General features: G+C 45.9%; 1 protein-coding gene across 5 annotated transcripts in view; it reads left to right on the top strand.

The window, feature by feature from the left end:
- The window catches only part of ACSS1 (acyl-CoA synthetase short chain family member 1), an 80175-nt gene extending 59965 nt beyond the window's left edge, over positions 1-20210 (top strand). For 4 of the 5 annotated variants that reach the window (XM_043544209.1, XM_037896362.2, XM_043544210.1 and 1 more), the window contains 6 exons: positions 2318-2430; positions 4413-4539; positions 7655-7782; positions 10230-10293; positions 12229-12347; positions 14191-20210. In XM_043544209.1, the coding sequence (XP_043400144.1) occupies positions 2318-2430; positions 4413-4539; positions 7655-7782; positions 10230-10293; positions 12229-12347; positions 14191-14370 (731 nt within the window). In that variant the 3' untranslated portion in view covers positions 14371-20210. The remainder of the gene's footprint in view (positions 1-2317; positions 2431-4412; positions 4540-7654; positions 7783-10229; positions 10294-12228; positions 12348-14190) is intronic. The other variant, XR_006290008.1, reaches the window with a different exon arrangement.
- Positions 20211-27072: the final 6862 nt, after the last annotated feature.

Genomic DNA, 27072 nt, shown 5'->3' with positions numbered 1-27072 from the left:
TAAACAGACATATTGTACGTGCAGCATGAGCTTTGTACTCTGTCACCTTCATTACTGTGAAATATTAGGTGCAGTTCTTCCCGGATTCTGTCAGTGCGAGTAGAGGATGGTGTATGTTTTCCAAAACAGGAAAGTGCTGGCAAAGCCTTAAGACAATCATGTCACATTGCACAGAAGTTTCTGATGTGTACACTGTCCCTGAAGGAAGAGACTTCCAAAATCATTTTCCATTTGATACATAAGCGTAAGCCAGCTCTGAGGCCTGTTTTCAGTGGAGTGATACCTCAGCTCTATGGTTCCACTTAGAGATACCTTCTTCTCCACCTAGTTATAGAGGAGGGACTAGAGGCAAAATCATAGGTTCTGTCTGTGTAGTCACTGAAGCCAGTGGAGCAATGCGGATTTACACCAGTCAAGGACACAGCTCATAGATTTTTAAAGCCTAACATTCCTGCCTCTTTGCTTCTGTTTTGTGCATCTGAATTAGTGTCAGGATATAAAAGATCTGATTAAGGTTGAAATCTCTGATGTGATTTAACATTTATCCCAGCAGAAATGAGGAAAGAATGATTAAGAGGCTCAGTTCAGAATGGAAAATAATCTCAGGATGCCCCTAATGGGTCGGCTATTCTAATACTGCATAATAATAGTAATTTAGTCTCACAAAGCGCTTTGCATACAAATTCCTCAAAGTGCTGTACAAACAGCACAAGAAAATAAATCCCTTAATATTTTGTGCTTATATCCCCACTGCTACAAAACAATCCCTAGTGGGGTAGGAAATGGGGCTGAAGAGCATTTTCCAGGTAGCATCATGTGTAAGTGCCACATTAGTGCTTACTACATCCAGCTCTCGTTGATTTCCATGGAATTAATTTATTCCCTGGATAACTCTAGGAGTGTGTGTGTTAATTTAGGGTCACACTCTAGGAAGAGAGTGCATGGGCTGAATCAATGGGCTGCTCCTTCTTAGAAATGTTCTTGCTAGGTGCAAGACTAAGGCATGCAATCCTTACCCCCATTTGTAATGCTGGTGTGCATGCAGACCGCAGCTGCTACTACAAAGTATGTGGGCCACTGCTTCCCTTCCTGCATGCTGCTTTGGCCACTGCTCCTCTGCTCCTGCAGCTTTAAAGTTAATGGGAGCTTTGCCATTGATGTCAGCGAGCACAGGCCCAGGCCCTTGGAATCAGTTACCCCGATGCAGTGCACGGTGATGCTGCTCTGCACCTGAGGCCAGCTGCTTACCTGGGCTGCGTTATTTCTCTCTGTCGTCTCTTTATAAATGCAGACGTCTGTTTTTGTGTGGCTTATGAGGTCCAAGACATCCAGATATTTTACACTGATATGTCAGTCAACCTTCAGTTAATGGTTTGGGACACCCTGGTGTTCAAAAGATACAGATGTGCAGAGTTCAGAGGAGAGCAAACTTAGTAGTGGTGAAGTGTTTAGAAAAGAATATGCAGAAAGAAAGTCAGAGAGAAGAAGAGGAAAGGAATGCACATATTAATAATTCTCCCAATGTAGTTGTTGTGGTACCACCTGGAGACCAGAACACCACCCTACTAGGCACTGTATAAACAGAGCAGAAAGGTGGCCGCTGTCCAAAAGAGCTTACAATCGAAGTTTGTTGAGCCACAACAGGTGGGTGTGGCAGATGGGGTGAGCACAAGGCAACAACGATAGAGTTCTGAAGAGTGCGACAAGCAGTAGTCACAGCTCACCAGTGGCTAACCATTGCCAAGTGTTTTGTAGGCATCATGGCACCGGTGGGTTTGAAGGAGAATATGATGATGTAGCAGCCGCTGTTTGGATTCTCAAAATCATTTCTGACCTCAGATCTTTCCCGACTTTGTACTCTGCACTATCTGTCCAGCAGATTGAGAGGAAACGTGTTTTCCCCTTAAAATGTGTATACTGTGGGTACTGTTCGGTAAGGTCTCATCTCTGCCTCAAAGAGTTGTAGAGGCAAGGTGGGTGAGGTAACCTCTTTTATTGGACTAGCTTCGGTTGGTGAGAGGCCAGCTTTCGAGCTACCCTGAGCTCTGCTTCAGATCAGCTCCGTGTAAGCTCGAAAGCTCGTCTCTCTCACCGACAGCAGTTGGTCCAAGAAAAGGTATCCCCTCCGCTGCCTTGTCTCGCTTGTTTCCTGGGACCATCATGTTCACCGCAACAATCAAAGCATTCTTAGCTGGGAGGGTGCCTGTGATTTGCTGGTCTTGTGTAGCCGAGCAAAGTAGGTACTTGCTTTAATCCAGCCTCGCCTGCCATTCCAGTGTGTCGGCCCGGCATATTTACTTTCCCGCTGCTCTTCCAGAAACAGGCGGCATCTGCATTGCTCCCCGGCCCTCGGAGGAAGGAGCTGACATCATTCCTGCTATGGCAATGAGACCATTCTTTGGGATTGTACCGGCACTGATGGATGAGAACGTGAGTTGGGACTGTGCTCTGCCACTGGGGGCAATGGTGCAAAGGCAGGGAAAGAGCTGCCGGAGATGCTGCTTCTGGGGTTGTCTGGCTAATTTCACTATTTAATGCCAAAAGCATTTAGGAAAAGGAGATGGAAAATGTTTTGTGCCTCGTCTGTTCCAATGATACAGGAGGGAATCAAGCCATATTCATGCATATTTAAATATTCTAGTTAGACAGCCAATGGTGAGTAGCAAGGTAATGTTTTTGGACTGGCTCCTATGTGATAGTGATGATTGTATAATGTAAGTGCCAATGCTGCAGACACTCATACGTGTGTGTAACTTTACTCACGCATAGTCTCGCTGGAGCCAACGGGACTGGCATGAGTGAAGTGCACTGGGAACACAGCCAACTTATAGCTTTGTAGGGAATTGTTCTCCTTAAAAATGTTTGCTGAATGTGCATTGTAGCCAATGAAACCCGCCTGTGATCTCCACAGTCTCCGCTGGAGTCAGGCTCGGCGTGTCTGTGGGCATCCGTTGATACTGCTGAGAAATATAGATTCTGAAAGTTGGGGACATGACCTTAGACAAAATGTTTCCATTTTTAGCAGCCCCTTTTCCCACAGTGAGAAGATCTTCATTGCCCAGTGGTGAGGCAGTGTTGTCTAATACCTTGGGCACAGGGTGAAGTCCCAAAATGTCTGAGCTCCAGGCCAGTCTGTATCGTTGATTTGGGGCCTGATCTGTGTGGGCAGTGCCCCATAGGCCACAGTGGATTTTGGCATGGGCTGAGGGGCCTACCCACACAGGCCTGACTGAAAACTTAGGGCCTTGCTGTGTAGCCATAGGCAAGTCACTTAGGACCGGGTTTTCAAAGGTATTTTGGTGCCTAGTGGGATTTTCCAAAGCACTAAGTATGTTAGGCACCTAACACCCACTAAAATCAACGAGACTTAGGCACTAAACCTGCTCGGATGCTTTCACAAATCCTGCTAGGCACCTATATGTATCTTGGGCGTGTAAATACCTTTGCAAACCTGACCCTTAGCCTCTCTGCCTCAGTTTCCTCAGCTGTAAAATAGGAAGATTAATACTTAACTCATCTTCACAACATCTGTTTGAGACAGGCAGATAACGGGTGATGTGACAGCTGCAGTAACTTCCTGAGTGAGGGAGAGGAAGGGAATGAAGTGCACCACTGTGCTGTGGGTCATGGGAGTTACTGATGCTCTGAGGGACCTTGGCCTCTCTAGCCAACAGCTGTTCTGGAGCTATGAGCAGTCCCCTCAGCCTAGCTGAGGTGGCTCAGGAAGAACACTGCTCTCCCACCGGAGGCTGTGGCCCAGGGCTGTGTTGGTGAGAGGATGGAGAGTGGTGATGTGGTGCTGCTGCAAAGGCTCTCAGGGCTGCCCTGTGCCTGTACTGGGCACAGAGTCAGCCACGGCAGCTCTTGGCTGAAGAAGGTGCCAGCCCTTCTGCCACTGAGCTGGGCTCTGCTCTGGCACCAGTTTGAATCCAGGATATGGACCATAATGCTGAAGAGTGGGATTCTGTGAATCTTGTATTGTTCTTTGCACTCCAAGGGGTCACCTATCTTTCCTTTTGTGTGAATAGCGTATTATTCATAGAATCACATGCTCTGTTGTTTGTGTACATGAATGATGAAAGCATGACATAGACAATGCACAGTAATTCCTCTATTGGGTACATTTCCCCCTCCCCCCCCCCCATGTTCAACTGCTGCCAGAATGTGAGTGAGAAACATTACGAATAAACCATTGCAATAATAGACACTGAGTCTGTGAATCTGCAGAATGTGAAGGGCTCTCACTTGCCCTGGTGTAAAACAGGAGTGACACCTTTGAAGTCAACGTAAAACTGGGGTAAGATCAGAATCCGGCTCAACATAGCTAGATAGTACTAACCAGCTACTTTCCTTTAATCTGAGATGTTTCCCAACATCTGGTCTGATGATCCTTCCTGTGCTTGGATCAACAGGGAAGAGTTATAGAAGGAAATGATGTCTCTGGTGCTCTGTGCATTGCACAGCCCTGGCCTGGGCTGGCGAGAACCATCTATGGAGATGATCAGAGATTTATAGATACTTATTTCAAAAAGTATCCAGGTAAGGATGGTGTCGGGGAAGAATGTTGGACTACAATGTCAGTACCCAGCGGGTTTTCAGCAGTGCTATATTGTACGGTTTTTCTGAGATATTGTTCTAGTAATTGGCTACTGTGTATCTTTACTGTGTATCCTCTACTGGATGAAATCAAAACTGCTTAAATGCAGGTGTGGTTTAAGGGTATGTCTACACAGCAAAGAAAGCCCTGGGCTGGTGCTTGTGGAGCTCGGGCTGCGGGGCTGTTTCATTGCTGTGTGGCTGTCTGGGGTCCGGCTGCAGCCCAAGCTCTGGGACCCTCCCGCCCCACAGAGTCCTAGAGCCTGGGCTCCAGCCCTCGCCCAGACATCTACCCAGCAATGAATCAGCCCCAGAGCCTGAGCCCCATGCGCCTGAGTCGGCTGGCATGGGCCAGCCACGGGTTTTTCTCTGCAGTGTAGATGTACTCTTAGAGCCAAAGGATCTGCTCTTTTTCCAGCCGGTGCAATGAAGTTCCAGTGATCATAGGTTGTAGCACAATTATAATAGTGAAGTCCTTGGGAGTGATGAATTTGTTACAAACCAACTTGTTTTGCTTAGAAAGTTGTTTTTCTCTGTTGCAAAAATAAGACTGACCAAAAATATCCTCTTATTATCGTGCCACCAAAAATATCTTTGTTCTGTGGTCATCTTGCACTGTCTTGCAGGGAGTTAATTCATCCTGGCAAACACCACCATCTAATTTCACTCATCATTTCCAGTGCTGCCTTGTAATGCCTAGAAAAGATTGCAGGAGTGACCCCCAAAAATGTGGAGAAGCATTGATGGATTGGTAGTGGAGTAGGGGAAAAAACCCATCTCCACAGCACGTGTCAGAAAACTCATGTGTTTGGCAATACCTGAATTTGTCAGAACCAGCTGATCTTTTTCTCTTCAGCAGACGGTTTCCAAGTGTCAGAATTCCACATCCTCAAAATCACTTCCCTTGAAAGTAGTATTTTTTTTAATACATAAAGATGAAAAGATTCCTGTGACATTCTGCCACTGATCAAGCTGGGGTGTTTGACACCCAAGCAAACCCGTTTGTGTGCATTATGATAGGCACACGTTGGGTGTTCAAACAATCTTACAAGTGTATTTGTTTTTAATAATTCAAAGTAACCATCAGGAAGTCAGTGTGACCTAACAGGTAGAACACTGGAATGGAACTCAAGATTATTGGATTCTTTTCCCAGCTCTGTCACTACCTCACCGTGTGACCTTGAGTAGATCAATCCCCTTTACTGATAATACTTTCTTACCTCTCAAGGGTGTTATGAAACATGGGGCTTGTCTACATGGCCAGTTAATGTGTGTCAAACTAGTGTGCGATAGATTCACTCCCTGGCTGGCCACACATTGATTTGCCATGTAGATAAGCCCTTGGTGTAATTAATGTTTGTGAGGCACTTGGAGATCCTCAGATGAAAAGTGTTAAAGGAGAGAAATCTTGATTATCCAGACTCTGGTTTTCCAGCATTTAGAAATGTCCTGCCGAATTGGAATTTTATACTGAGATTTTCTTAATCGGACTTTCTGAATTTCAGCTAGGTCCCCTGAGTCATTCAGTTAAGTAGCACAGAATTCCTATTGCACTGGTAGACTGAATAATAACATTGTCGGGGAGCCTTATCTTCAGCGCTGTAGGGGAAGATATCTTTGCATAAGTTCAAAGTTAGGTGATTCAAAAAATCGACAATGTTCCTTTATATAACAAGAGTCAAATAGAACTGTTTTCCTTTCACATGAATTGTTGCGATGTACAGTAAGCATTGCTTTGTACTTAGCAGTAGGCATGAGTCTGGACACCTGCCTGCTGTTGCATTGCATCAGATGGCTTGTGGAGTAATTTCTCTTTTATGGAATAATTAGAAAACAGAATGGAGGGATTTTTCTTTTGTCTCTTTTGTCTCAAGTATAAACCTGGGCATGCAGCTGCCAAGAATACATGTTCTCGCTATAGAGCAGGAAGGTCAGTGGAGAAGTCTCCTTGCTTGCATGAATATTAACACATGTTATCCTTAAAGCTAGCTCTGCTACAGAGGTAAGTGGGCCAGTTTAACTTTAGTGACACCAGTCAGTGATTGCTGCCACAGTTGTGCAGGTCCTACCCAGCAGAAGTAGTTCTAGTCCTGTGGTGCAGAGAGACCTCAGACAAGGACCCCACTGTGCTAGGCGCTGCACGTATACATAGTAAGAAACAGTGCCTCCTGCTCCTAAGAGCTCACAGGGTACACAGACAAGAAATGGGTGGGAGGAGAGACAGAACAGACAGGGGAAGGGACTTGCCCAAGATCACACAGCAGGTCAGTGTAAGAGCCAGGATTAGAACCCAGGTGTCTTGAGTCCTGCTCAAGTGCTCTATCCACTGGACCATGCTGCCTCTCATGGAGCTAAATCCTGGTATCATGGACATCATGTCATGATGTCATGGATATCCCATGTATGTTTAACACCTAAGCGGGGTTTAAGGGCTAACTCCCCTGTAGGAGTGTGTGTGAAGGGAAGCCCCACAGTAGTGACTGATGCAGAGTGCTAAGGGTGTCAATGCCTTATGGGGCCCTGGGAGGAGGGTGCTGGTGAGGGGGCTGTTAACTTCTCCTTCGGAGAGACAGCAGGAGTCATTGGATTTTGTCAGAATGCTTGATTATCATTATTGTTTGTATTTCCATGGTGCTGAGGCCCACAGCCTAAGCAGACCAGACAGAACACTGACTAGGAGAAAGGAAGGATTGTTATCCTCATTTCACACCAGGAAACTGAGGCACAGAGAGAATAAGTGATTTACCTCAGGTCATGCAGGGAGGCTGTGGCAGGGCTGGGTATAGAGCCCAGATCTCCTGCATTCCAGTCCAGTGCCTCATCCAGGATACAAATTCCTAATTAGAAGTGGGTGGCTATTACCATCTGTAAAGTGGGTGTAACAAAACCTTGCCCTCCGGAGTGCTGTGTGGCTCAGTTAACTGGTGCCTGTAAAGATCTGCGATTGAAAGGGGATAAAAGTATAAAGTAATAATAAAAATAATAATCACAAATACTGATAGTGAATTATTATACTAGCTGCTGTTGATCAAGGGAATGGTGTTCTTTGTTGCTACAGGTTATTATTTCACAGGGGATGGTGCCTATAGATCCTCAGAGGGGTATTACCAAATAACAGGGCGGATGGATGATGTCATAAATATCAGCGGTCACAGGCTTGGAACTGCAGAGATTGAAGATGCTATGGTAATTTTCATTCATTTCATGCATGGGGCCAGATTCTCATTTGGTAAAAATCAGAAGTGTTCCATGTACTTTAAAGGAGCTATGCCAATGTACATCACGGGAGGATCTAGCCCATTGGTTTATGTGTAAGGGTTAACATTGCTACCCCTGATCTTTCTCGTATATGTTTCACCTACACACGCCCTTGATACTAAATACACATGGCAGTTATGCTGAAGAAAACAATCTTGTTATGTAAACCATGGAAGGGCGTATGGATGAAGTTCATTCAGGGGTAAGATAGTTTTTATGGAGGATATCAAAGTGAAGGGCTACATGCAATTCCTTTGTTTGAACTGATAAGATCTGAATCATGTTTCATCTCTTCAGGATACATCAGTGACTTCATACCATTGCTGTTTTACTTTTGGATGATGGGTGCTTCAAAACTCTCCTCTAGCTTCCCCCCACCAGTAGCTTTGATGGAGTTAACATTTTGTTCTCACCTTTGTGTCTCAGGCCTAGCTATACTATTTGAGCATGTTTTGTAACCTTCTCCAACATTAAATATGGAGCAAGGGCAATTTACACCAGCTGAGGATCTGGCCCATCATTTAGATGAGAGGCCATGGTAGCCACAGAACTGAACAGACAATCTCTCAAAGCAGTTCTATACACAGCTTGATCTGAGCATTTATTTGCATGTTATGTCCCTCACTTGCAAACATTAATCAGATGTGAAATCTGATAAACCAAAATCATCTTTACATTGCAGGAATGATTGTAATATCGTATCTACAAATAAATCTCTTAGTGCAAACTTCTGATGATAGCTTTTTGAAGACCTAATGTGATTACCACTATATATTTTCATGCAGGTTCCTTTTCAGAGAAGCCCAGCTAAGACAAAGATTTCTTCCATATTTTAATCAAATTTAAAATAGCATAGCCCATTTTTGATTTAGGATGAATATATGCTCTATCAGTGTAGAAATATTGTCAATGTTAACTATGAATCATGGGCAGAATAAGTCAGTATTATGAAGCCATATAATAAAGATCTGTATTCAGCATGGCAGTGCCTCTTCCATCTGTTGGAAGATTGAGGCCCACTTCTCCACTGCCTAGTCCTGTACCTTCTGCACCGATTTACACCAGTGACAAGTGGATATAAGAAAGATGCTTTGCACTTGGTTTGGTGTAGACTACCACCCAAAGTGCAAAGCAGTGGAGAATGAAGCTCAAGGCCTTGACTGTACTTGTGGATCAGCAGTCAGTGGGGCTGCATCAGTGCAAACCCATGTGTAGGCAAGAAAAGCTCATTTCAAGCAAGGAGAGGGCTAGTTAGTGCAAACCACAGCTTTTTCTGTACTTGGGGTTTGCAGTAGTGCGGCTGCTCCGGTCACTGGCAATGGTTGGCTGCACAGGGGCTAATCCCACATATAGATAGAATCCATTTTTTTCTGGATTTATTCTTATTAGCCAAAAGGGATGTCAGAAAATACTATTCAGTTGTTTTAAAACAGGGCCCTTTTGAATCCGAACCAGTGGGTTAAATGCTGCTCTGAGGCAGGCACACATGATTCCTGTTAATTTCATTAAACACACCATTAATGTGGCAAGTCTGTAATAGAATCAGAGGGGTGGCCGTGTTAGTCTGGATCTGTAAAAGCAGCAAAGAGTCCTGTGGCACCTTATAGACTAACAGACGTATTGGAGCATAAGCTTTCATGGGTGAATACCCACTTCGTCCGATGCATGTCTATAATAGTCTGTAATCCTCCTTGCCAGAGGATGTTGTGAAGGCCAAGACTATAACACGGTTCAAAACTGTAACAGGATAACTACAACAGGATAACTAGAACTAGATAAATTCATGGAGGACAGGACCATCAATAGCTATTAGCCAGGATGGGCAGGAACAGTGTCCCTAGCCTCTGTTTCCCAGAAGCTGGGAATGGGTGACGGGATGGATCACTTGGTGATTACATGTTCTGTTCATTCCCTCTGGGGCACCTGGCATTGGCCACTGTCAGAAGACAGGATACTGGGCTAGATGGGCCTTTTGGTACTGTGCGCTTACAGAAGGCTCAGAAAAGTAGGAAAGGTATTAAGAACTTCACACACAGTTAGCAACTTGTTACAATTCCTAGAAGAGCTAGCATAGGCTTTTGTACCCTACGGGTACGTCTACACTGGAATTAAAAACCTGCAGCTGGCATGTGCCAGCTGGCTCGGGCTAAGGGGTTGTTTAATTGTGGTGTAGACATTTGGGCTTGGGCCCTGTGATGTGGGGGGACCCGAGCATGAATGTCCATACCAGAATTAAACAACCCCTTAGCCTCAGCCCCTCGAGCCTGAGTTGGCTGGCATGGGCCAGCCGCAGATATCTAATTACAGTGTAGTCATACCCAACATGGCCTGAAAGAGGGGGCTGTTATATTTTGCTACATTTTTTTTTTTTAAAGGATGAACATCCGGCTGTGCCTGAAACAGCTGTGATTGGTTACCCCCATGAGATCAAAGGAGAAGGTAAGTGTGTAAAATAGTGTCCTTAATGGAAATACACAGATGGTTAATTTCCTTTATAACCTTTCCCTCAACTTTCTGCCAAGCTAGTATACAGAGCAGCAGGCAGTTTGAAAGGGAGATTGTGACGTGCTGAATTAGCCACTGATACTTTGTTCTCTGCTCTCACTCCCTATCCACTTCTGGATCCATTTCAAGGATCCGCTCTTGATACTTAAAGCCCTTAATGGGCAAGAACCTAGCTAATCAAAGGCCAGCTTTCTCTCTGCACCTCACTGTGACAGCTCATGTCAACAGAGACATTAAAGTTTGAAGTCTCCAGAGGGAAGCCTGCAGAAGCCAAGGGATAGGCATTCTTAGTGGACGGCTCTAGAACTGACAGGCACTAGACCCTGAATCTTGCCATCTTCAAATCTCTCTCTTCACAGTTTTCCCTCCCCCCACTAATGAAGCTAAGGACCAGATCAGTCTTATTCCTGCTGGAATTCAGTCACCATTGCTTATTTAACTCAGAGAAAGCCTTTTTTTTTAATTTAAAAAAGAATTGGAAACCACGTCCTTTCCTCATCCGTGATCTCTGCAAAATCCTGCATCTCTGCACCAGGAAGCTTATCGCAGACTGAAACGGAAAATATTTGTGGGAGCCCCTTGTTAAAATATCGGCATAACATCATTGGGTCCCTTTTTGTTCTAAGGGCAAGTCAACACTTAAAATGCTGCATCAGCCCAGCTGTACTAATGTAGCGCCTTAATGAAGACACGCTAAGCTGATGGGAGAGAGCTCTCCTGTTGACATAGCGCTGTCTACACCCGGGATTAGCTCAGGATAACTGTCGCTCAGGTGTATGGATTTTTCACCCCCCTGAAAACGTACTTATACCGATATAGGTCTGTAGCATGGACCAGACCTAAGTCATACTCTTCCTTAAAGTTAATGGGAGCTGCACCCCTGTAAGTGAAAGCAAATCTGGGCCAGTAAAATAGCAACGCTTCCATAACTCATGCTTACGGGGTGCAGGGATCTTAGATACCAGGTTCCCCTCATTGGTCTTATGTTCCATATACCGAGACACAACAAGATGAGTTAAGGATTAAGTGAAGAAACTTCACTGTGCATTAATTTCCTAGTTTGCAGGGAGGGAGAAATTATCTAAGAGCTTTTCTACACAGGAACATTTAGGAAAATTAATCTGAATCAACTAGAGGTGTGAATTTGAAGTGGGTTAATTAAATTACATTAAATTGTTGTGTGGATGCTGTTGTTCAAAATTAAAGTGACTTTAACTTGGTTTTGCTTAATTCACTTTGGAATTGAATTAAGCTAAACCAAATTCAGGCCACTTTTATTCCAAATGAGGGTGTTCACACGGGTTTAATTTGGTTTAACTAATCCAGTTCAAATGCACATCTTTAGTTAATTTGGATTAATTTTCCTGGATGTCCCTGTGTAGACAGGCCCTTAAACCCTTATCATTATAAGGAGAGAGTGTTTTACTGTAGTGTTTGACTCCATTTTAGTAAATGAAAATAAAGGTTTGTTCTCAAGAAAATAATTTGAAACAGAATCCAGAACCCTGACCTCCATGGGGCAGATTCTAATCTCATTTATGCTTGGTGACTTCAGTGGAGTTACTTCAGATTTACCATCACTGTAACTGAGACCGGAATCTGACCCAGGGACTCCAGAACAAAGCACATTCATCATTAAGGACCTGATTCTGCCATTCTTAGTCACCTCTACTGTGTAAGTAAGCTGCTGGTTTTCTTGGAAGCACCTGCTGTGTGAGGTACTACTCAGAGTGACCAAGGCAGACCCTAAACCTGACAGTTGCTACAGGCATTTGAAACAGCACTTATGCATGCAGTCCTGCTGAAATGAATGCCTTTCCAACAACGATTTAATGTACAGTACACTCCCTCTGTTTACTTCCCTTCCAGGTGCCTTTGCTTTCATAGTGTTAAAAGAAGACACAGCTCATACAGAACGTGTTAAAGAAGAACTCAGATCTATTGTTGCTTCCAAGATCGCAAAGTATGCTGTGCCTGATCATGTTCTGGTAAGTGTCTGGGGGCTACCATTGCAAGACATCAGATCTGTAACCCACTTAACAGGCCTGATTCTGCCCCCAGTAACACTGCTTTGTTCCTCCCTGGCAGAGAAGCCTTAAAGCCAGGTTAACCAGATAGATGAGGAATCCCTCTGTGGTGCAGAACTGGCATAGCAGCCCTAAGCCACTCCTCCAGGCTCTGGTGTCTGGAGTATATCAAAGGCATGGCTGCAGGAAAAGGGGGATGGCTGGAGTGCTAGTGCACCTGGGAATCCTTGGTTGCAAAGCAGCCTCCTGGGGGGCCACTGCAGCTGTGTACAATTTAGAGTAGCCCTGAGGCTGTTCTGCTTATGCCAAGGACTGAACCAACCCTAGGAATTTGGAGTGCACAAAGAGGGCTTCAAACCAGTTTTTCTACTTCCGCTTCCCCCCTGTGCCAGAGCTCTGTTCAATGTGGCTTGGATCCTGCTCCTCCTGTTCAAAGCATGTACAAACAGCCAAGTTGCTTAAAATGTATGCTATTTTCTGCCTCCATCTTAATACAGCATCCCTGCTGCGTTCATATGCCTCTGTGTCTGCTAGACCCACAGTACAGTTAATCCGAATGAGGGGTGCACTGATGGGAATACAGAGGTATATGGAATATCCCTGTGTTTAAAAAAAAATCAAAATTTAAGGGAAAGGTTGGAACATACAAGAGCAAAGCTACGGTTGTAGTACAGCCAAAGACGAAGTAACGCACACTTTGCACCACAACTGATGCTCATCTCACCCAGGCATTTAAAGACTTATTCCCAGAGCCGTCAGGTGTTCCCAGGATTCCCAGAGTAAAGTCCATGGCTGATCATACTGCTCCCTTTCCCTACAGATTAGCAGTTAATGCTCTTCAGTTTTCTTACCCCTTGACCTGTTTTCAGCATATATATCCAAAAACAGAGCAGTCGAACGGCAGGTTGTGTGGCCTGTCTGTGCAAAGGAGCAATCCTACAGAAGCCAGACAAAGGCTATGTCTACTCTACACGGCTTTTTGCGACATGGCTGTGCTGCTAAAAGTCGCGCAGTGTAGCCACTGTTTGTTGGCTTTCCTGGCGACAAAAAACTTCCACCCCCAACGAGCGGCGTTTGTGTGCTGCCGACAAAGCACTGTTCACACTGGTGCTTGTCGCCGGCACAACGTTTATCTTTCAGAATTTTTTTTTTTAACACCACTGAAAGACAAAAGTTTAGTCATTCAGTTGCCAGTATGGACAAATAGTAACCCTTCAGGTCCATCCCTATGACCTTATCAGTTAATGTTAACCCTTGCCTGTACACGGGAGGTAGCAGACTACAGTGGATAGGACATGGGACTGTGAATCAGGAGACCTGAGATGTATTTCTGGCTCTGCCACTGACTTACAGTATTATGTGGTCCTGAGAAGGTGGCTTCCGGGCATTAGATTCCTCATCTATAAAATAGGAATGATAATACCTACCTGCTTTTGTAAGCCACGCTGAGATTTATGAGAGTGCTGAGTGCAAGATTTCTAGACACAGGTGCCTATGGTTAGGCTACTAACTCCGTAGTTTAGCACCTAAATAAGTAGCCTGATTTTCAAAAGTGCTGAGCACCCAGCATCTCCCACTGGGCCAAAATTGGAAAAAGAAAGGAGAAAAGTCAGATAAAATTTAATAAAAAAATAAACATCACTATATTCCTTCTTCCTGGACAGTGACCACCATGCCTAGCTCTTAAGCAGTTCCCAGGAATCTCACTGGGGATATGCAATGGGATCATTTCAAGGCTGGGTTCACTCAAACATTCTCATCAGGATGAAAGTTCTAAGGCAAGTGTATTTGTTCTTCTCTTCAGGTTGTGAAACGCCTTCCTAAAACGCGATCTGGGAAAATTATGAGAAGGGTACTGAAGAAAATAGTCGCTGACCAATCCAGTGATTTGGGAGATATCACCACGCTGGATGATCCAAACGTCATCGTAGAAATACTAGATGCCTACCAGAAATACAAAACCGAGCAGTCTGCATCTTCATAGGAAGGTCTTGAGTCTCTTTCCAAAAGAAATTCAGAGAAACAACCAACCATCCAGCTCTTTCATGGACTATCATCAAATTCTGCTCACTCCTAAGAGAACAAAATGATGATTCCTCTCACTACATACTCTATAATCTATCATAGACCATGGTATACAGCTGCCTTCTCTTTCCTTGGAAACCATGGAATACACACTGTGAAGCATCATATTTTAAGAACCTTCTGAACAAGTGCCTGACTGAATTTGCCAAAACTAAGTGTTTTCACACTATTTTTAGGGAAAATGTATAGCAGCCTTTTTAGGTTTCCACTAGCTGCATTAAAAATAAACAGCTAGTAAAATGTTTCTGACTGTTGAGGTAGGTGATCTTTTTAATGCTTGAAGCAATACTTCCCCCCCTCTGCTCCCAGACACTCATGGGGAGAGATTTTGTAATACATTTTGCCATTTTGGAGAATAGTCAGTGAATGTATATCTTCAATTTTTCATTCCAGTTAGAATCATAGAAATGGGCTGGAAGGGACCTTGAGGAGTCATCAAGTCCAGCCCCTTACCTGAGGCAGGACCAAGCTAGACTATCCCTGATAGAGGTTTGTCCAACCTGTTCTTAAACACATCCAATGATGGGGAAGCCACAACTTAAATTTAACTTGGTTATCCCAGTTCAGGTAGCTGCAACAGTGGTGTCTTTTTAGAAATGCTATATACTGCAGTGTATATTGTATGTGCACTATTTGTGAAATGGATCACAATCAAGTTGCCATATTCTTTTCATTACAGTTGGTTTGGTGCTTGATCATGGTTTTAGACCTCACCACACTTGGCTCAAAACAGTCAATCTGGGGTCCAAAGGATCCCAGCCTTTCCCTTTTCTTCTCCCAACTCAATGAACCTAGGCCCAGATCCTCAAAGGTCTTTAGGTCCCTAACTCTCATTGAAATCAATGGCATTGAAGCACCTAATTACCTCTGAAGAGCAGCACCTACTCCCTTCTCGGTAACATGGATCTCGGCACCCATCTGAACCTGGAGCTGATTAGCCTCCTGTAAGCCCACGTTGCCTCATGTCACTTACTCTGCATTTTACAGCAACTACATCTTTCTTTCCACCAGTGCCACTCAGGCCCTCAGTCCAGCACCCTGCAACTGGGGAAAAGGAAAGAACAGAAGCAAGGTCACACAAGGGGTCTGTGGTAGAGGCAGGACTTGAAATCCAGTACTCCTGAGTTTTAGCCACAAGGTCATCCGTCCTACCCACCTACATGGGGATTTAGCCTTAGGATATTTTGAAACTCTTAGGGAACTGGCTAGTACCCAGGTTCACTCACTGCTGGGGTGTCTCCTTGTGGCTGCATCTGTGGAGTAGCTCTGCCTGGTCTGACTTCCCTTTCCTTTCCTTCGCTTGCGCTGCAGGCCCTCTTGCTCTCTTGTTGTAGCAGTGCTTCCTCCTTGTCGCTTGGTGCCCTGGCCAGGTCACTATAGTTTTCTCCTTGTGGGGTAACAAAGTCTCACTGGACCAGCTGTGTGGGTGCCATTCCAGGCAGTCCTCTCATTCCAGACTGTGTCACTTTCCCCGTGGCTGGTAGGAGAACCCTGGTGCTACTCCAGGTTCCACTAGGAACCCTATCAGCAGCAGCCAAGGTCTGCACAGTCCCATCCCCTACTGCCATTTCCTACTCCATCTTCCACGGGCTTTCTTCTTCATCCTCTGGGTAAGCCCTTTCTTCAGGGTCAGGATCCCAGGGTTTCTGCTCCACCCCTGGGTTTCCTCCTCACCACCTCTCTGCTCCCAGAGAGTGACTGCAGACCTCCACACTGTAGCACCTTCTGCTCTCATTTCCTGGCTTTATACAAGCCCCCACTTACTCCTGCCTAGGTGGACTCCATATTCAGTGAGTGCTTGTCAGTCAAGCTCAGGTCTCCTCCCAGGTGCAGTTTACCAGGTTAAGTAGCTCCTTCCAAGCCACCTTAATCCCTTCAGAGTGGTGTGGGGTGAACAACCCCACAACAGCTCGTCAGCACTGAGGGTCTCTCACATTTTGAAGAACAGAAAAAGTGAGCAACATCTGGGAGTTGTTACAGTGTAATGAATGTGTGACCTTGGGTGAGGCACTTCACCTCCCTGTGCCCCAGAGCCTCATCTGCAAAATGGGGACACTTGTGCTTCCCTGCCTCACGAGGGCTCAGGAATGGCAGCGACAGGGGGTGATGTGAGAGGTGTAATTCTCTTGCTGCTATCTTGGTGCTGAAGTAGCCACCATGACTTGCTAAGCATCCCTTTGGTTTTAGGCAGGGAATGGCTTCCCCACTTCCAAATATCCCCTTCACAGGTAGACACAGGGCCAGCCCCTGCTGAATTTTACCAGCAGGGGATGCAGACTCCATGCATGGGCTTCCTGAATAGACAATTTTCCTTGTCTGCTGTGGTGTTGTAGCTATGTTGGTCCCAGGATATGAAAGAAGTAATATCTTTTATTGGACCAACGTCTGTTGGTGGAAGAGACAGAGTCAAACATACAGAGCTTTGTGTGGCATGAAAGCTTGTCTTTAATTATTTTCCTGGTCAGTAGCTAATAAATGTAATAGATTAAAATCATGCTTTAGGAGTATCCCTCCCTTTCTAGTGCTACAGTGATGCTAAATTGTCTTTCCATTCTACTCCCATTGAAAGAATTCTCTGCAAGGTGTGTGATTAGAGCTTTGTTGCATGTTCCACCGGGAACAAGGGGAAGGAAAATCACTTTTAAACTACTTAAGGAAAATAATTAGAATAGGATAGGGAAAAAATAAGGGGAACAGAAACTAGCTGTAGAAAAATATTCATGGTCTTTTATAACAGTTTAAATGTTTCAGAGTTTACCTTATTACTGTTTAATTTGTATGTTACCTTGGCACCAGGCATTCGGGAGTGCTAATCTGGAAGTGGACTGATTGGTACATGAAGATTTTCCTGCTCCCTTTTGGGTATTAGGAGGTTAGAATATACTCTATTGGTAACTAGGCATAGGTTAGTGCTTCACAAGCAGTAGCTACATCAAATAGTTACGTGATTGCCACAGTAATTTCTACACTATTGTGCACCATTTGGAGTCACTGAGCCGAAACTTGCAATCCTACTGCAAATCTAATTTAGGGTAAGGCTAAACTTTGTGGGCTTCAGGGAGCTGCAGGATTTGGCCCAGGATCAGAGTAACATATTTTATCTGTCTATATTAGAGCAATAGCCTACAGCAAGGGTAGCTATGAGCTCTTGAGCCATATAAAGGATTCTGATGCCAGGTCACTAAACATGAAAGCAAATCTCAAACTGCTTGTGTATAATCTGACTCCTCAGACATATGCATTCTTAGATCACACTTTGCCTGTGTTGCATACTTTACAGAGGAGAGTGACCTTTGTACATATGTATATTAGATTAATCTGTCATTTTTATTGTCACTAGGGACTGCAGTATTAATGAAATACAATAAGCAGGATCCCCCTCTTCCATGGAAAATCCTCAGAGCTTCCTCCACATCTCTCCAGGGCATTGCCCATTCCTGTGCAAAAAAAGCAGTGAGGCCCCCCCACGCCCTTGTAACCACTTAGATCCATGGGGAGGGCCTGTGGTGTCCCAGGACTAGAGATCCAGACGCTCTCTCCCTTACAAGTGTGCAGTTAGAAGGCTATTAAAACTCCAAAAGATGTCCATCCTATGTTTCTTCCAGCAACATTAAAGAAAACCATTAAAAAGTGCTCTTCAAACAGAAAACATTCAGAAATGCTTTTTACAGAGTCGACACACTCACCTGTTCAAACACTTGTAAAATGGCCTCCATAGTAATGAAGATTAATGTTGGGGAAGAAAAACAACCTTTTATGAGGACTGCACAAGTCACATAAAAGCAACGAAACTATTTACTATATTGTGGGAATAATGGACTTTTTTGTACTGGAGTAACCTCAAGCTTCCAACATAAGTCTTGATACTGTAAACACTTTCACACCTGCTTCTTTGCTCACCTGAACAGTCTCTCTGAGATGACACAGGTGAGTAAAGTTAAGTGTGTGGGTAAGGGTTTGCTGGTTTGGGGCCACAGTCTCTTCATTCATCATCTGCTCTGGTGAGTGGGGCAAAGCCGTATCTTCTGTTCGTACACAATGTGTGTCTTAACATAAAAGTACCAATGGAACTTAGCTGATACAAAGGTTACAGATTTATTGATGTAACTGTTCAGTCCAGAAGGGGCCAAATGCATAGCAATAACCCTTATGTAGTGGTATGTACAAAGTATGTACATATTCTTGTATTTCAGTCATAAGGAGCCAGAAACCTTGTGAATTTCTAAAGTCATGTAAACAACTCTACTAAAATCATTTTAAAAGTAACCCATTAAGCAAGATCAGAACACTTCATGCCAAGTGAGTATTGCAATTAACTGTGAATCCTCAGCGCCTCTTCTTCCTTGCAATGATTTCCATAAATTAGTCCAGCTGTTGAAGATGTGTCCTGAAGTAGGTATTGCTGCTTTGAGGTAACCTCCGTTTGGCAGGGCTCAGGACTAACTTTACATCTTGCAAGAAATGAAATATGCTCATAGACGACTTTGCCACGATGAAACTTTCCAACTAATAGGTAAAGTACCAATATTTTTTTCTGATCTCCTATTAAATTATGGAGGCGCTGGCTGCAGCCCTAAAGGAAGGTTGAATTGAGTTTTGCACTTAATACTCTGTACTTCACCACTATCTTGGTGCCTAATTAAAAATGTGCATTCTAGCTTGTAGGCAATCACGTAGTAAGACATTAATGAAACATTTTAAAGGATGAGGGACCATAGTCCTCTCAAGGAGAGAGTCACTCACTGAACACTCTTGCGGCTCTGCTCTGAAAGCTGTTCTGTGCAGGTAGGCAGTCACATTTACAAGCCCCACTGAAGTCATTAGGGGTTCATAGGGTCCTGTCCCTGTGGGTCGGCTTGCAGGATTGGCCTTAAAATGTACTTATCTCTTTACTTGGAATGTTGGAGGATATGAAGCTTCCAAATAGCCATATGCCTTCCTCCTCTTGAAACTGCTCCTCACGCAAGCTGGTCACGTAGGAGCTAGAGATACGCAAAACATTTGAAAGACGGGGAACGGAACAGATTTACTGATGTTGGCTTCATTAACAAAGAACAAAAGCAAAGGTAATGGAATCTTCCAAACATCTTATTGGCCAACATTAGCTCGTGAAATTGTATTTTCCAGATCACATTTGCCTTTGCTGCAGCTGATATAGCATCCTGAATTACCTTTACACTCTTTTTAAACTGAAGGGGTACCAGGAAATTTTAAACAGGGAAATAAGATTTTGCATTGAGTACAAATTCTCTTTGTTTGTTGCCACAATTGGTTAGACTCTAAGGTGCCACAAGTACTCCTTTTCTTTTCACAGTCTTGTAGTGAACCAAATGCTTTCTGTACAGATTTGTGCACATGTCTAACCTGCACATTGTTTCATTACTCCACTCCCCACCTATGACTTTTAGCCATATTGCCTTTTTTTCCTCTCTGTGGATATGCATGTTTGTTAAATACTGTGGACATAGGCCATGATTCTCTTAATTTTATTTAAGTCATTGTTTTGTAGATGTGGGATATAAATATGGAACAAATTAACAAAGCACCTTGAACTTCTATTTTATTGTAATCATATGGTTTAAATAAAAACTTGTTTTCTGACCAGGATCCAGATCCTCACAGGTGTTTAGGCACCAGAGCCTATATACCTGTGAAGATCTGGGCACAAGTGCCTTAAAACTAGACTCTGGAATAATATATGTACTCAGATTTTCATTAAAAGAAATCCCTGTCCCTGTATATAATGTGTCTTCTTTTCAATGCCAGGCATAGCTTATGCACCTTAGCCTTGACGTACACCACCTATCCCTTAAAGTTTTTGAGGTATGGGTTTATTCAGCTTTGGAGATGCAAATCTGCCTTTACTGATTATTGCGATTTGTTTACACATGGTTTACTTTTCAAAATCAAAGGAATTTCCTAGATCAAGATGAGTTAAATCTCACTCTTCGATTCAAACACAGTGCCAAAATTGTTCAGGTTTACTTAAGAATCTTCTCACTGAACAATAGCTCATTAAGGAGCACTGCATTTGCATTGTACAACTCCCACCACAAAACAGAGCTACAGAAGGCGGGGAGTTCTGGGTTGCGCTGTGTTTCTTCCTAATGAAGAAACAAACTGAATTATTTTGATAGTGGCTTTCTGGGCAGGTACAACACATTACAGAGAGCAATCTAGTTTGAATCCTATTTCTGAGATTTTTTTCCCACTTTGTCGTCTCAGTGAAATTTCTAGGCAGTTTTTCTTGTTAATTTCTTTGGGCAGCTCAGCCATACAGCTGCCTCACTGGGAGCCCAGATGGTATTACAAGTTGCAAAGTGAGATGCACAAATGAAAAAGAAAACTGACTTTATGGAGAATGGGAGGGAATGTGCAATGTCAAGAGAATTTGCATCTATCCAAAAGTCATGCTTTAGCAGATAGAAGTGAGGTAGTATTTTGCCAGGTGCTGAGTACTGTTTGCAAATGTCAAGAGTACGGATAGCACATCTCTGCAAAGGGCCTTCCTTGTCTCCTAAGGTCCAGTGAAGATTTTATGTAACCCTTAGACTACCAGGTGAATAACACCATTCAGCTAATACAGATGAGTATATAGCACATATTTGTTAACTGGCCCCCCAAAGAATGCAACTGTCCTCCCAGCAACTTCACTTGGACAAACATCCAAACACACTTGCAGCTCATGAATGCTGCTACATCCATTCTGACAAGCATCACCTTGAAAATGCAAGCTGCTCTCAAGAGTTAAAATGTATTTCCCCTCCTTACTGTGTTTTGTGCTTTAGCTGACCTGGTGATTAACATTGCCTGGCACAATTTCTCAGTATAATGGGCGAGTGGCTGTGTCTTCAGCTCACACCTCCCCTGCTATTCTGGGTTATTATAGTAGCAGTTATGGTTGTAATAGCAAGTTACATCCTCGTTTCAGCAATGAATTTCTGTTGTTTAACTGTAACCTTGAGAAGTAACTTAACTTTTCAGGTTCAAAAAGTCAGTTATTTTTCTTGCCAGTCCTGTCTTGAGTGTGAGGATGTTAGTCACAGTCCTGAGCACAGCCTTGGTATCATCATGCAGTTTAAACACACAAGGCAAAAGGAATCTCTAAGCAGCCTGTAATTTAGTACTACTTTTGAGAAGCACTAATCAGGGATATATAATAGGTTACTTTTGGAGCTATGAATAAGTGATTTGTATAGATTACAGTTTCCAAGTAACTACCACTCATGATGATACCTCTACGTGGTTACCATGCCTCACCTAGTTCCAGAAATTCCACCTCTGTAGGTAAGAACTTAGTTCAGCCTCCATGTCTACTCAATCTCTGTCCTTCTACCATGACTCAGGAGGGAGCATGGTCCAAGGGTTAGGGTGCTGGGCTGGGACTCAGGCACTTGGTCGGGCTGGGACTCAGTTTCCCATCTATAAAATGGGGCTTATAGTACTTCCCTGCCTCACAGGGGTGCCGTGAGGATAAATATATTAAAGATTGTGAGGTGTAATGGGAGACAGATTAGTACAAGAAAGAAAGGATCTGCCACCTGCTGTGGTGTTTATTTATGTGGACAGATGTTTACTAGGAAGTAGGCTGAAATCCAATAACTTTAGTCAACCTACAGTCCCTACCCAGTGCTGACTGAATTCAAACCAAAAATGGTGAAAGGCTCCACATCCCTTTTGCATTCTCCTGAGCAAAGTCCCTTCTCCTTGAGCATTATCAAAATTATATTGTTCAGAAGTATGTTAATAGATTCTTTTTTAGTACATGCTAAAACCTGATTATTGTGGACCTTTCACCTTTCTTGCATTTACTTTCCTATTGATCTAAACATTTAAAAGTTAAACTTTGCTTCAGGATGATGAACAATGCCTTGGCTACCACCACACCCTCTGCACTCTCTTTTTTTATAGAAATCACCACCTCATTCCCAAGGACGGAGGAGGAGCCAATGAAGTTTTAACACTTTAGCAGTTGTAAAACCTCTTGGACAGATTGAGGCATTCTAACGGAACAAAGAAAGCAGGGAACTAAGGATGCATTTACCTGGGAGCTGGAGGTGTAATTGCCAGCTCAGGCAGACATACCTGCATTAGTGCTGATAGAGTTAGCACCCTAAAACAGAAATGCAGCAGCATAAGCAGCTGGCGGGGCTACTCACCCTGTTCAGACAGGAAGGTATTTAGATCAGTTAGCTCCTCCCATCACCAGGGCTACTTTTTAATTTTTAGCATGCTAGCTCAATCGGAGCTAGCACGGTTATGTGTGCCTGAGCTGTAAATTACACATCCAGCTGCAGGGTAGACATCTCCAGTCCTCCCTCTGCCGGGTAATGAAATACTAGAAATGCACAGCCTTAGAGCAACCTTACTAGGAATGTCTGCTGAAAAGCAGGACCTTTCTGTCACATGGCAGGAGGAGCAAAGGGGCTTTCCATTCTTAATCTACTGTAGCTCAGTGCTTGCAATAGCGTAAGAAGGTGCAAGAGGAAATCAACACATGAGAAACAAGTAGTGAGGAAACAAAGGCAGCTTGTGAACAAAGTAGCCAGAAGGAACTGGGGAAGAGTGGAAGGAAACAAAATACAGTGGAAAGGGAGAGAGAAAAAGGACACAAGAGGCCTGCCTCCCTGCTGCCTTGCACTTTGGGTCCTCATTTACATCTGTGCAAAGCAAGCATAGCATGGGTGTAAAATGCTACCACCTCAGAGCCGCTTTTCCCATGCGCTTGCACCGGTGCGAATGACAACTCATGGTGCTAGGCCAGTGGTTCTCAAACTTTTGTACTGGTGACCCCTTTTACAAAGCAAATCTCTGAGTGCAACCCCCCTTATAAATTAAAAACACTTTTTAAATATTTAACACTATTATAAATGCTGGAGCTGAAGCAGGTTTTGAGGTGGAGGCTGAGAGGTCATGACATCCCACATAATAACCTTGTGACCCCCTAAGGGGTCCCAACCCCCAGTTTAAGAACCCCTGTGCTAGGCAGAGGGAAATCAGGCCCCAGGAATTAGATAAAGTTACAGTGTAGAAAGGAGCTGCTGATGTGCTATATTGTCAGTCAGCTTTTTTGAGCATGCACTGTGTGTTGGGAGACTAACAAGCTAAGTTGAGGCCTTGTCCACATTAGGTGAAAGAGCATTGCCTACCACCCCTGAGTTTTGTAGTGCCTCTATTATCTTGCAAACTGCTATGCCAGGCTTTTGGTGAGCATTGTTTGCATCTTTTTGCTGAAACACCTGGGAAGAGGCCTTTAACTCAGATCTCAATCTGCAACAGCTTGGCCACACTAATGGGAAGCTACAGGCATTGGAGGTCATCAGTAGGCCCAGTGCTCATAAATCCACCCTTCTGCAGCAAGCATTGTGCGCAAAGGCCCCAGGTGAAAGTTCAGGTACTTGCCAAGGACCATAAGCAGTTCCTTTATAAATGAGGGCACCACCAAAGTCCAATACAGATTTTTGGTGCAGAAATTTACAAAGGTTGTCTGCCTTTATTTGAAAAAGTGAGGGAGCCTCTTGCCCAGGTCTTATTCATCTAATGCACCTGGGGTGAAATTCTGTCCCCTCCTTGAAGTGAAGGGGACTTTTGCCATTGTCTTAAACACAGCCAGAATTTCAGCCCAGCTGTATAGACTGTGATCCTTTATACTGAGTATTCCTTTGTAGCCAAGAAAGGAGCCAATGGCTTGACAGGGCTATCTTATCCTATCAAAAAGAAAAGGAGTACTTGTGGCACCTTTAGTCTCTAAGGTGCCACAAGTACTCCTTTTCTTTTTGCAAATACAGACTAACACGGCTGCTACTCTGAAACTTATCCTATCAGTACAGCTTATTAGTGCCATCTAGTGGATACAAAAAATTTCACAATACAGTGAAGATCTCTTGAATAAAGTTTTTTTGTGCCAGCCAGCTTTTTGAGATTCAGCTGCACGGTTCACAGTTGACACCTGACCAGAATATGTGTACAAAAGTTCTCCATTAACCAGAAAGAAAAGGAGTACTTGTGGCACCTTAGAGACTAATCAATTTATTTGAGCATAAGCTTTCGTGAGCTACAGCTCACTTCATCAGATGCTGTAGCTCACGAAAGCTTATGCTCAAATAAATTGGTTAGTCTCTAAGGTGCCACAAGTACTCCTTTTTCTTTTTGCAAATACAGACTAACATGGCTGTTACTCTGAAACCTCCATTAACCAGGTTTCTCTCACTAACAGCTTGAGCCTCTGCTCAGTGAGGTCAATGGCAACGTTCTCATCAACTGTAAAGGTGTAGGATCAGGGCCTTAGTTGCCCTGACAATTATTGGGTGTGCTCGAAGTAACTTAGGTGCCTAAATTCCAGAGCTAGGTGCCTAAGTCCCAGTTTTACACATCACTGCAAGCAGCAAAACTCCTGCTTGGCTGCTGCCTGTAGGCACCTAAATCTCATTCAGCGTCTAACTTTCTGCTGTAAAAATTTCCTGGGGCTTTCACACTACTGCCTCCCTAAGCCCCAGAGTGATTCACAAACCAAGGGAAGATAGGCATTGCATGCAACTTAGGCAACCTAGAGCTTGAGCCTCTAAGCACACCGACTAGCTCAAGTCCCACCCAAAATCCACCTGAAGGAGGAGGGAACAGCACCCACCTTATATCTTTTACCTGGAATGTGGAAGACCCAAGTTTAATTCCCCTTTCTCTGCTAGCAGGGGAGAAGGGAGACCCCTGTTCAAATCCTATCTCTCAGGAGAGTGCTCTAACCACCAAGCTGTGGGATATTCTGATGTGGGGCTCCTTTAGTGTCACCTGTTGAAGCTGTTCCCTGAAGCTAAATGACAAAGTGATTAGCGCAGGGGGCCTAAACACTAGCTCTCCCACCTCCCAGGCGGCTGCCCCAGTCACTGGACTAGTCATTCTCTTTCTCGGGCTCAATGACTATTGCCTGTGGATAAATATGTAAATAGTCATTAATCCAGAGACAGAGTGAGGTCAGCTCCCACACAGTTATTTCCTATGATAAACATGGGCAAAACCATGGAGACCACGGTGTGGCACCGCACCTGAGAGCGCATAGGGACCCCCTGTCGTTCGGCTTTGCCCTCACTCCTCCCATTTTCCTCAGATCAAACTCCCGTTTCCCTTGGAGTTTAGTGGGGTTTTGGCCCCAAGAGGCGCTGGGTGCCAGCGGACGCAGCCCCACCGCCGGGCGGGTTTGGCTCGGGCACTCCCTCCTGGGGCAGGCTTCGGGATCAGCCGCTCGGCAGGTCACACAGGCACCGGGAAACGCCGGCCCGGAGCACCACGAGGCTTACCGTGCGGGTCCCCGGGGAGCTGTTCTTTGGGGGCGCGGGGGGGCCGGAAGGAGGATCCGGTCTCCGTGAAAAGCCGCTCAGCGGCCCAGCCCCCAGCCGTTGTGACGGACGGACGGACGGGGGGGAGGCCGGACACGTGGCTCGAGGGACGTTACCCGGAGCTAGTCACCGTTGTCCGCAGGCGGGCGGCACTGCCCGAGGCTAGGGACACCCCCCCAGGGGAGGCTGTGGAGGGCCCTGGGGAGGATGGAGCGGGAGGGGGCTGCTGGCTGCCTGCCGGGGGGAGCCCGGTCTGCGCGGGTGGCGGCCGCGGGAGGGGCCTGGCCGGGAACAGGGCAGGGCGGCGCCGGCAGCTCTGAGGTGCGGAACCCGGCACACGCGGGACGGGCCTAGCTACGGAGCCGCCCCGGGCCAGCGGCGGGCGAGAGGGGGCAGGGCTAGCCCGGTCCCGCTCAGCCCTGAGGGGACGAAAAGGACGATGGGAGTCACTTCACCCGACCCGCGCAACCGGCGGCGCGCGTCACCTCGCGCCAACAGCCGGCGGCGACTATTGGCTAATTGCCGTACACGTCATTTTTCTGCGCGGGCGGCGACATGGCCGCTCCACGTCCAGGACGGTGGGCGTGGCTCGTGAGGCGGCGGGCTTGGATTTGAAAGCGCGGGGCGCCTGTGGGAGAAGGGGGCGGGGCTTTGTGTCCGCCTGTTGGCTGAACAGAACGCACAACGGAGGGGCGGGGCCTGTGATAATTTGTGGGGAGGAGCCGGGCAAGGGGGCGGGGCCTACGGCTGCTTAGGTGTCGGGGTTGAGTGAGGGGGCGGGGCTGAGCGGGGCTCTGGCGCGCACGCGGCGTTGTGGGGCGGGGCTGAGCGGAGCGCGCGACGCTGTGGGGCGGGGCTGAGCGGGGCTCGCGCGCGCGCGCGGTGCTGTGGGGCGGGGCTGAGCGGGGCTCGTGTTCGCGCGTGGCGTTGTGGGGCGGGGCTGAGCGGGGCTCGCGCGCGCAGGGCGCTGTGGGGCGGGGCTCGGGTTCGCGCGCGGCGCTGTGGGGCGGGGCAGACCGGGGGCGCGGCGCTGTGGGGCGGGGCTGAGCGGGGGGCGGGGCGCTGTGGGGCGGGGCTGAGCGGGGGGCGCGGCGCTGTGGGGCGGGGCTGAGCGGGGCTCGGGCGCGCGCGCGGCGCTGTGGGGTGGGGCTGAGCGGGGCTCGGGCGCGCGCGCGGCGCTGTGGGGTGGGGCTGAGCGGGGCGCGCGGCGCTGTGGGGCGCGGCGCTGTGGGGCGGGGCTGAGCGGGGCTCGGGCGCGCGCGCGGCGCTGT

Source organism: Chelonia mydas, chromosome 3 (assembly GCF_015237465.2).
Source record: "Chelonia mydas isolate rCheMyd1 chromosome 3, rCheMyd1.pri.v2, whole genome shotgun sequence".
Classification (NCBI taxonomy): domain Eukaryota; kingdom Metazoa; phylum Chordata; order Testudines; family Cheloniidae; genus Chelonia; species Chelonia mydas.
The sequence above is the reverse complement of the archived record's forward strand: the minus strand, read 5'-3'. Positions and strand labels throughout refer to the sequence as shown.